At 35.2% G+C, this 12,023-nt stretch overlaps 1 protein-coding gene across 1 annotated transcript in view; it reads right to left on the bottom strand.

Moving 5' to 3' along the window:
* TRAPPC12 (trafficking protein particle complex subunit 12) overlaps positions 1-12,023 on the bottom strand; it is a 49,762-nt gene that overhangs the window by 30,217 nt on the left and 7,522 nt on the right. The window contains exons 4-5 of the mRNA XM_066179862.1: positions 6,996-7,109; positions 6,021-6,159 (exon numbers count right to left, since the gene is read on the bottom strand). Coding sequence (XP_066035959.1) covers positions 6,021-6,159; positions 6,996-7,109 — 253 coding nt within the window. The remainder of the gene's footprint in view (positions 1-6,020; positions 6,160-6,995; positions 7,110-12,023) is intronic.

Below are 12,023 nucleotides of genomic sequence, written 5' to 3'. Positions count from 1 at the left end.
AATTCGAACTGCAGCCCTCATCTGCAGCCCTTTTGGAGTAGAATATTCCAATGACCAGCTATTTTACCTTTGAATTTTCTTGTTGCAAACCAGTAACCAGAAATGCTTTCTGATCTGCTTTCTACAGCTTGTTCAACAAAACTTAAATGCCAAAAAGCAGCAGAAGAGCAGATTATCAATTACTGAAAGAATTAAAGTGGGATCTTATAACAGTAAAAAACCCCCAAAGCAAAACAAAAGAAAGAATTCCTTCCTTCGCTGAGTAAAATAGAGATGCACAAAATTGAGTTTCTGAAAAATATTTTGTTTCACACATATATATACATAGAGAGACGTATATGCTTGCTTTTATATGCATCAACATACTTCTACCAACAGTGTATTCATATAATTTATAGGATTTTTAAGGGGGATAATGTAGTGAACTTCAAATCCTAGCTTCACTGACTAGAAAATAAAAGTACACTTAAAAATCCCAGTTCAACAGACTAGTTTCCAAGTTTCATTTATTGCCTTCAATCCAGAGACACTGAAGATGAGATAGGAGACTAAATGTTTGTAAACATTTAAAGAAAGTGTTTTGAAAATTTTATCAGAAATTACATGCTTGCATATACTTCACAATTCAACTGCACGTGACCTAAGAACAGAAACTCTGGATCATTATCTGGTTTTAAAAAGTTCCAAAATACGTTTTCAGTAATTTGAAGTTACTTGCATTGAAAAAAGGAAAACATAACAGAAAGAATGCAGGAAAACTCTACAAAAATTGCCCTGCAGCAAAAAGATCACCCTAAATCTTACCTACTGATAACTGTAATGAAGCAGAATTTAGAAATTGGTTACCTCCTCACAGTATTAAGAAATCCAGAGTAAAGCTGGCATTGTCTACAATGAGACTATGTAGTCTTGGGAAAGAATGCCCAACTAAGTATTTTAGCAGTACTCCACCCCTTAGATTATACATACATTTCTTAACATAAAATTTCTAGCTGCATGTCTGAGTAGCCTGAATAATCAACTGGAACCACAACATTTGAGTGGTATTCATTCAAGCTGTATTAGCTGGTTTTACAGGTAGACAGTAGCTCTGAAGTAACTGAACAGTATATTTAAAGAGACAATAGAGAGGTACACAATAATGAAAACAAAATAATGGGTAACCAGTTCCAAACCAAAACCACAGAGGTTTTAATATGTTTTTTATTGCCAACACAAACTTTAATGAAGAACTCTCCTGAGCAACTACCAAGACTGAATGAGTCTGACATGAGAGTGTTACTTCAGGCAGTATTTGTGGTAACACATGAGAACAAACCAAGTACCACGTGTAACAATGGAGAGGTTTTTTTCTGCTTTCCTGAAAAATTTATTAACAAAGAGGAACATTCTCTAAGACATAATTTCTTTACCTAGTGCATTTATTCTCTTATCTTTGTTTTTACATTGATTACTTCCTTTTGTTTCTCTACCTACCACAACCTTTGTAATACTAAATCTTTTATTATTATTAATCTTTTTTCCCCACACCATTTCACATTCTGCCACAGTTATCCCAATAACCAAATTTGATGAGGGCAAAAAAAAAAGGATGATTTAAAGCATCATCAGACCCCATAAATTAAAAAAAGGGAAGCTTTAACCATCCTGCCTCCTACTAGCATAGACAGGTAGAAGAGAAAAAGAAAGGAAGACAGTAAACTCAAAATGGCCAAATACCACTGTAGAGGCATCACATAAAGGAGATAATTCCCCCAATCCAAGTCTGTCCCTACTTATGGCATAGGCTGACATTCAGAGACAGGACCAAGCTTCAGGCAGACCTTGCAACTGTACTTAGTCTTCTGCACAACACACAATCCAGACACCTGTAAAATGTCTTCTGTGGGCATTAGAGAGAAATACTTTGAATAAGTGTTTTCATAGCTAACACAGTACCTCTGTATCAACAGACAGAAAACAAGTTTCTCATCACAAAGTTTGCTATTTTATAAACTTACAAAATGTAGTAACAATTATTACAGTTCACCTTAAACATCAGCTCTGAAAACTTGTTAACAATATGGGTTAGTGACAGTTCTGGACCGTGTATGATCACATTAGAACGACTGGAATTTCAAAACTGAATAAAAGACACAAATTAAGATCACTGCTTGAGTAACTAAGGACACATTAAAAATGGAATCTCACACAATTTTTTCCTATCAATTTTTTCATATATTTCTGATAAAAATTCTAAATACAGTGGATATTAGTAACGTCATAGAAGTATCACTAGTGAAAAATGCTAAAGTAGTTGTGATATCTAGACTCACACTATTTTATACAGAGAGAAAAAAACCCATGTTATTTTATTACTTTTTTCAACTATCACTATCCATCCAGAAATGCCATCCTATTGCAGGACACACTATTGTATACCTAGTCCCAACACTGCCATACTTTTAAAAACCTTGTGTTGGTACTGAAACCAGAGTTCAAGGGAAGGCATACATTGTGAAGTAAGTTTCTAGAACACGTACAACTAGATATTTAATGCCACGTTCCTTATTTAGGCCCTTCCCAGCAATGATTTCATTTAGAGGAATACAGATGATGTTCCATCATCACAAGGAGAATGAAAAGGGGAAAGGGAAATAAACCCTACCCCATGTTACATAAGCTTCTGGTCCGGGGAACAGAAGTTCAATTTTTACTTATGCATAGCTTATTTTTTGCAATACAAAAATAAATTATTCAAAAGTTTTGTAGCTTTAGAAGACTAATTATGGTAGCATTAACTTTTCTGGAACTCACTGCTCTATTAACCAGAAACACGACCAAATTACTTCATAGAAGAATGAAATAGCATTTTAATTGTTAGCTCTCACAGGTTCAGAAACACATAGGCGTAACTGATGGAAAGGCTGTCTCAAGTTAGGCAAGCTATCATATGAGAGTTTATTATACATCACAAGGAGCATAGACACAAATGGTATGAATAGAAGTGGGTCAGACTGTGTAAATATAAAGTTAAAACCCTTAAAAAAAATTCCTGAAATCCATCTGTCATAAGAATGATGACAAAGATTCAGCTTTATATATCCCATACAGTAAGCACAATGAAGATGTGCAGGAAGCAATCTGAAACAGGGTTCCTGACCTATGGACCTACCTATTATGAAAGAAAAAAATTACACGTAAAAATAGGACTTTTTGGCTTCTTTACACAGATGAATTTAAAAGAAATACATCCATAAACCTATACCTAGAATTTTAAAGTTTTCCTAGAAAATAAGAACAGTTTGTTCTCTGCTCCTTTTTAATCAGGCATGATCGATGAGTGCCTTAACCAACCCCATTGACCAACACAAGGATCCCAGCAGAATTCAGGTTCTGAGAGGCTGCACTCCTACAAGCAAAGCAGAATGACTGAACAAGGAGCCCATAGAAACCAGGAAAGGAAGATTCCAGAAGGACTAGATCTTACAGCCATGATAAAGACAATAATGGGATCAATGCACATCATGGCTGCAAATGCCATACAAATTATGAGGAGGCAATGGTGATTAGCAGCACTGCTTAAAGGGAAACAGGTGTAGGTGAGTTTCAGAGGGAAATCAAGAGGACTATATTGGCCACGTTAAGTTAAATCAATGGAAAACCATATTTCACTTTTCATACAGCTACTTTTAACTTAAATTCTTTGATGTAGATTTCTCAGAGATTAATGGATGAAGGGCTATTCTCAGTAAGTTTCAAACCTTCCCTACTACATGCATAAACCCCAGAAAACTTCTTAATACACTACATTTTTTATTATGAATATTTTGAATACAAAGAAATGATGCAAAATATTATCTGTATTACAATTAATGGGTACATTATTTATAGCTATACCCTCACTTCTTAAATTGACTTTTAAGTGCTTATTCCATTTATATACCATGAATCAAAATTAAAATGTTGAAATTAAGCCCTTTCTTTTATGCTTATTACACCACAAAATGATACACAAAATTGCCAAATAGCAGTGGATTGTGTACTCATACTAATATATTTCAACCAAAATATAGGAATGATTTATCTGTTTTTTATTATTTAAATTAGCTGGTTAACAATGCATGTATACTAAATTTCTTTATCCATAATCCAGCATAGCACAGTTTAATGCTCGACAAAAAAAAAACTGTGTGTACTCTCCTACATCCCTGGAAATGGCATTTCTCTCTCCTCAAAAACTATGTAAGGAATTTTGGACAGCCGTTCCCACATCATAACAATATTGGATGTACATGAGATTTTTACAGCCAGCAGGTCATCTCCATCAAACCTTGATCCTATTTTCCTTACAAATGATCAGATTATGGTCCCAGTTGGTATGTTCAACTGTTAAAAATTAACTGAGGCATATAATTATGAAATTGACTATCTTCCTTAAGCTCACCTTTTTCTACCATCAATATCCTCATAACTTGTATGAAATAGCCACAGGAGCTGAGTGATTGTTCCAGGATCCAAAGCTCAGTCACAGGACAGGTGATTGCAACACCTGGCCAGACTGTCCAGAACTGCTGCTCCCTGCATCATCTGTGGCACAAGCACTCAAGTGCCTCAAATACCAACATGACCTGCAAGGATTTTTCTTAGACAAAATAGCTTATTTTTAATATTGAAAAAGATGTAGAGACATACATATAGCCTGCAGAAGACTACTATTGCTGGAGCATCATGTGTGCAACAGCCTTAAAAACAACAGATCCAAAAAGCTGTCCAACCTGATGACCAAGACCTCGTTCACTCTTCCAACTGACACAGCTCCTTCCCTGTGATTACCTGAAGGACGATGAGTAACATCAGAGAGAGTAGTTCTAGGCAGTCCACACTGGCCTTGCTGGGCTGTAACTGCTCTTTTGTACTACGAAGCAAAATAATCTGCAAAAAACGTGAACGTTCTGACACCTACTTCCCTTCCTCAGTAACCTCAAAATCTTCCATCTTTCTAGGTTACCCCATCAAGGCTACCAGCACCTCATGTAAACGGGACTATAATTTTTCAGAGAGTGGCACTGCCTGTAACATCTACTTCTTAAAAATGTTTTATTATACACTGCAGTTCAAATATGAAAGTCAAGGAATATTAAGAATACTCAACAGTGTACTTCCATCAGAGACTTATTCTTTTCTAAATAACAGATTAAAAAAAAAATCCAAATAGCCTGAGAAAGAACAAAATTGCTCTGAAAAAGAGCATTTTTTCAAATCCAGACTTCTGGAGAACAAGAATATCCTGAATAGTAGAATTATGTGGTTAACCTATGGGCTATTTGGAGCAGTGGGAAGTAGAGCATTTGTAACTTGAGACAAACTGCTTAAAAATAATTGAAGTTAGTGTTGTTTTTGTTCTCTTCAATAATGAGATACACAGTAAATCTCTGATTTTTACTTACTTTCAATTATTTAGCAAGTAATAGTACATTTAAGCATGTTTCAATTAAGGCGGATTATTAAATTAGTTCTAAATTTAAGTTTTTTTTACTTTTAATCCTAGAAACCAGGAAATAACACCTACAGCAGCGTATGGGTATGCAAATGTTAAAAATTGCACAGTGATACTACCTGGATGAACTGAAGAAGAAAAAGCTTATAGAGTTTGTTTCCACAAACTCATCATCTTTCAAGCCTGTTTTGGGGTAAAATGAACCAAACAAGTTTAGTAATTTTTAATTCCAGTATCATAGACCTAAAATATTTTATTTACTTGTTAAAAACATTCCTCTGTAGCAGCATCATGAAATCCACTGCCTATCTATATTGCTCTACCTGTTGTTACTTCTTATGGCTACCCTCCATAATGCAAGCAATACTTTAATGTACTAATCAATCACGTTTTTCTGGGGGAAAAAAACCAAACCAAAACCAACATAATCTAAAGCCCTCCAATGCTTTAGGCTTAAAAACCCCCTAAATCCCACCAATATTTTATAATGACTGGTAAAAATGGGAAAAAAGAAAAGCATTTCATAAATCAAGTCTTTTACCTTTACGTCCAGGGTATACGTTAGGGTAATATTCATAATAAAGATCAGGCTGGTCTAGATTTCCAAATGGTTCAAATTCCATTTCTGCACTTTGGAAGAGATTCAGTTTTACCAGCAGTGCTAGTCTCACAAACCACAGCTAAAAATTAATATATATAAAAAAAAGGAAAGACAAGGTCTGTTATTAGCTTCAATCAAAAGCCACATCAAATACAATTTCAACTTTTCAACCTTTTCTGATAAAAGCTGAGTAAAGAGTCTCCATGTTACTGAAAAGAATCAGGATTTATATTTACCTGCTCTTTCACACAGTACTTTTCATCAAATCATTAAAGCTCAGGGGACCAGTGTTTAATTGTTTGTAAAGGTACTAAAATTTTGAAGATGAAGTTTAAAAACTAGCCTGATTCAAAATTAGAACTTCTCTCTTTGAAACAAGTTAGCATGTACGAATTATCAATCTGGTATTTTAACTGCTTTTCCAACTTTATGGTATTCTTAAAATCTTTTGGTGAAACTCCATGAGCTTTATAATCACTAGGGTCAAAAACATGAGTTTTCATCTGGTCACATCTGAATCACTTGCAATATTTTATTAATTTGGATTCTTATCTTCAAAGCAGTATGAAACACATTTCTAACATGTGGAATCTTACTGCAAAGTTCACAATCTAGATAGTTCCACGAACTTCAGCAGAGTGAGTCTTTCAAAACCACAAAACATATTCCATTTTATTAGTATAAAACGCTTTAAAAACATATAATGGAGATTGGATTTTCTTTAAGAAAAGCTAAGTTTGTTTTAAATGAAGGCTTACTTTACATAAGCAAACAGAAAAGGTGACTTGCTAAAATAATTAAATAACCTCAGTTTCTATGTTGCAATCAGGAAAAGGAGTTTGATCATGTTAAAAAAAAAAAGCCATAATGAATATTGTTGGAAAAAAAGTGACAAGGCCATGCCTTTAAACATACCTGTAAAGAATCTGTTGTATGGCTAGCAGGTAGTCCACTTTTTTTATAGCCTTGACCATGTGCAGTTAGAAGCCGCCCACACAAGTCAACTGCTGCCCTCCAGTTTTTACTGCTCTGGGAAGAAGAAAAGAGTAAGTAGCAAAATCATAAAGTCCCTAAAACACACAACTGCTTACTTTGCCTGCAGCAGCGACGTGTACCCATCAGTAATAACGACAAGGTCAGGGGAGCTGGCCAATGAGAATCAGAATGTCATTTGTCAAAGCTGCCCGTCTAATTAGGCAAAAAGGGAAATCAAGTATTAATATTACCAGATCACTAAAACAAAAGAACATACAGTACCATATGGAATTTTAAACTTAAAGATTGCCAGCCACATATTAGCAACAATATGCAAGTTACTCTACAGTCATAGAGTATTCAATGCCCATTTTTATCTCACTGACTCAGATTATAGCCCCTAGTACAGTTTATACTGTACTACTAGTCATTATATCTCAGATTATAACCCCTAGTACAGTTCACTTAATGAAAAAAAAACTTCAAGCATTGTCCCAGATACAAAATTCCTATTAATCAAAAACAAAGAACAAGGAAGAATACAATGCATAAAATATAAATTCAGAACAATAACAACTGTTTCACCTATAAAAGACAGGAATCTGAATTTCCACTGCACAACTAATTTCAAAATACTCTTAAATTTGGTTTTTTCCATAGAACAAAAACATTCCTAGTTGGACAAATCAAACTGTACTCTTCACACTGTTAACCAGTTTTTCAACAGAAATACCCCAATAATGCTTCTGCCTTGTATAGTCTGATGCAACAAACCAAAACTTAAAACACAGATTAATGCTTCATAGGTTTTAAGCTATTATAGTTTTCTATTATGCAGAGGAGTTTATAAAGAGACATGTATTCAGCAGGTCATTCTAAAGTTAATATATGTTATTCCTGAAAGTAGTATTTTTTTCAAATAGTTTCTTAATACACACACAAAAAAAAAAAACCTGTAATGGAAAATAATCATGTTGTCTGATGAAATATAAAGGAATAAAACACATTTATATTGGTGCTTGCAAAGTTCTGATACTAATCTTGAATTTGTATTTCATTAATTTCTCTCCGATGTTTTAGAAAACGCATTGATACATCAAACAGTCACACTGAAAAACCAGTAGTAACAACTGAAGAACTTTCTTATTTTCTGGCCCCCACACCGGCTGCAAACAGGCCACTACAGACAGAGATCACTATGCACTAATCACCTCACCTCTCCCCCCAGCATTGTCAAATGCCAGTTGAGTTCCACTGGAAATGCAGAAGTTGGCTGACAGCAAGACTATGAAACAGTATGGCAGACTCTGAGCCAGCTATGCTCTTGTGGAAGAGCAGGAATTGGTATTATAACATCCTTCAACATCTACCTGTATCCACTTAGAAAAGCAGAAAGATACTGACATGGATTACTTAAAATTAATTCCTTTTCTGGGGAGACAAACTAAGTTCTTATTATCCTTAGAACAGGAGCAAACACTGACTCTAACTTTTTTTCCAGAATGAGAGTTAGGATCAAAAAATAATAATTGATCATTTATGAAGAACTCAGTTGCTACAATCTTTTAAATTCTGTTTCTGGCATGGACAAAAAATACTTTATCAAACAAGACAGCCAAGAGAAGAAAGTCTGACAATTATTGTGAAAACAGTCTTTGATCTGATTTCAAAATCAGAGCTGCCTGCTGGTCATGAACCATAATTCTCTGTGGAAGCTTCATAGAAGGCCATGGGCAGTACAAATTAATTTGACATTAACTGGACACATTATTGTCTCAGGCAAATTGTACCAGACTTAAGAGTTGCCAGTCCACCGGAAGTCTTTATCCATTGCAAACATCCCTTAAAATCTTGCAGGGCACTTTCATGCTTCCTATGGTCTACAATCACACAGTTCTAAAAATCCAGGTTCCTTATACCTGAATTTTGTTTGTAAGACGTAAGTAGAGACCCAAAGCAAATATGGACACTACAGCTTCAGATACAGCATAAAAAATGCTGAAGAAACATTCCTGAAGACAAAAGTAAATATGCTCTGATGATCAGGATATGGCTGTCTAGCTGTAATTACATGGAAACACTAATTTCTCTAAGAAAAAATACTGTCAACCAAATATTATTGCTAAATAGTTCACTAACACAGCAGCAGCCTGAAAGAGGAGAGTATCTCCACACGATGTTAGTATCATCTTTCCACTCCCTGAAAGTATGGAGCTGCTTCTTCTAATGAAAGGCACCAGCTTGCATGATTTCTGTACTTTGAAAACACTATTAGACTAGATCTTTATGTAGTAAAAGGATTTTTTAAAATCCATATACATAACCAAAAATTAAAAATCCAAACCATCTCACTACGGACTGCTGTACACACACCAAAGCTAGGCCATGCAGATCAGCCATAACAGACAATGCATCATTCCTTGCAGAACTTCTCCATTCTTCAAAAAAACCCCAGAAATCCTGGGGGAGGTTTACATGCAGACAGGGAAACTGCACAGTAAAAGAGATTTCAAATGTAATTCTTCTGTCAAGCAAAGGGAGGCATGCAGACTGGAAACCTACAGAAAATGGGGTCAATGATGAAAAGAGAATTCCTCTGATACACAAAGAAAATTTACAACATTATTCAGTCTCTCAGGAAAACCACTGAAATTTTATTCAATAAATAGCTGCTTCTTAGTGCAGAAATGCAACCTCTTCCCAAAAGCACACATACACAGTTTGTGTTACTCCCACCTCTCAAATCAGCTATAAAAATGTAGGAAATTGCTCACTGATTTAGAAACAAAAGAACAATCCCCTCTCCTATTTTTAAGGATAATTTATAACTTATTAAAGTGAGTATGTATACCACTGTATCCAGGTTTGTTATATTTGAAAATATATGCAAAAGCACAACATTTCTCATGTGCAAAAGTAACAGTATATGACGTTTTAAAAATAGACTCAAAGGGAGTCATTAACTCTACATGTAACACCATCAAAGTGATTAAAATGTCCTCCTCCACTAGCTATGACATGCTTCTCCCCTGTAAATTACATTGGTAGAGCACTTACGCATCAGTTAAGAAAATGTAGCTAGTAACCCTTTCTTGGTCCAGCAGCTTGAAGAAATTATTCCATATTTAGAGCAAACATTACATATTTAGAGTGGCAAGATACAGCAGTCTTTTTTTAAGTATGATAACCACAAAATACTGAATTTTCCTCTGGCTGCAGGCACCTTACAACTGAAAACATCAGAAGGGCCTCAGGTAAGAAAGACTGTGCTATTTGTTCAAATCAGGGTAAAAAATTAGTCTAACATATGGAACAACAAGAACTAACATAATTGCAGCATGCACCTTGTATTTGCTGCTGTGAAACAAAGCAACACTGACGAGAAGATCTTGCTTACATTTGTTTCCTCTAGATGTTAATGCATGTTCCTTTGCCAGATAGATAAAACTTCTTAGAAATCAAAACCCCAGATTTTCTGTTTACAGTTAAAAAATATAAAAACTTAACCAGTACAGATGTAAAACTCTATTCACAACTTACTATAGAATTATTGTGCAGAACTGCTCCAGCAGCCCTGTATCTCTTTAAAGCCTTGAAGCTGTAAAACTAATTCACCTACACCACCTCCAAAGAGTTTTGCTACCAGTAGAGCATTTCCAATTCACTGCTACCCATCCCACAGAAGAAACTGAAAATGTCAAAGTACAGTTGTTCAATAAACCATCTTTGGCTTACTGGCAAAAATCTCATTCAAATCACCTAGAGACCAAAGTGATGCTGAACAATTTTGTTAGCCAAGTTTAACAACTTGAGTTCAGTTCCTGGTGAAAAACTATTCGTCTTAGACATGATGTTACTGCTGGTGGCCTCATCAGAAAAGGTGCACCTTTGGAAGTTCTGCTACCATCTTCTTGATAAATTTTGTTGTCTGACAATTAATTGTACTTCAGGAAGCTTTTGCAGACTGCACCATGATTCCTCCCAAAAGGACATCAGTCTCCAACAGTCTTTGTTGCAAGGACTACCTGCACCTTACCCACTGAAGTACTTTTACTTAGATGTTTTTCACTGGAACTTTTATAAAAATGTGAGAAGGTAGTAGTCAAGAATGCACAGTGGAAATGGTCCAATAGAAGGTATTCCTTTGTGGCCCTGGTTAAAAGAGGTGATATTTTCATTTGTAGATGTCACCTAGGCAGTGGTACTGTCAATATGTAAGGACCACATCACTAAACAGAGATCAGATGATTTACAGTATCTGTAAACAGGAACAATAGAAAAGGTAAAACACAAGGCAAGTAATGTAATTTACAACTAATGTGCTCAGTTCTGAGCAGTGATAATAAAAATAGGTTAGCTTCAATTGGGAGAGAGTCTGAGAAGAGCTCCAAAGATGATTATGAAGGCATCCGGGACAAGATGACTAGGGAAGGGTTATTTTTTCCTTTAAAAAGAAAACCTGAGAAGTGGAAATGCCATGACTGTCTACTCATACAAAGTAGCAGGAGAGGAAAAGCAAATATTAAGGAAAAAAATCACATAAAAAGCATCATAATACCAAAACACTTAAATTATTGTAAACAACTTTGGCTTTGATTAGAAAAAGATTTTGAGGAAGGACTGATTAGAATGCCTTTGATTAACAACCACAGGAACGAACTCCTGGAATAACCTTTGACAGTAGAAGCAGTGTATCTGTATTTATCAAAACAGCCAAACAAGCTAATAGAATTAATCATATGGTAGAATAAAGAATCTTCAGAACTGCAGATGAAGACCTGTGGTTTGAAGATTTGGTATACTGGTGAGCATATTTTTCCATCCACACAGGATTAAAACAGTAACCAGATACTAAGAAAGCAGTTTCCTCTGAAGTAGATAGGCTTAGAATACTGGTGGAGTTTTTTTTTTTGTTTGGTTGGTTGCTTTTTTTGACCCCATAATACAATGGAGTTTGCCCAGGATCAT

Source organism: Chamaea fasciata, unplaced genomic scaffold (assembly GCF_029207755.1).
Source record: "Chamaea fasciata isolate MVZ Bird 193981 ecotype frontalis unplaced genomic scaffold, bChaFas1.0.hap1 SCAF_3, whole genome shotgun sequence".
NCBI classification, from domain to species: Eukaryota; Metazoa; Chordata; class Aves; order Passeriformes; family Sylviidae; genus Chamaea; species Chamaea fasciata.
This window is presented reverse-complemented; position numbering and strand designations above follow the sequence as displayed.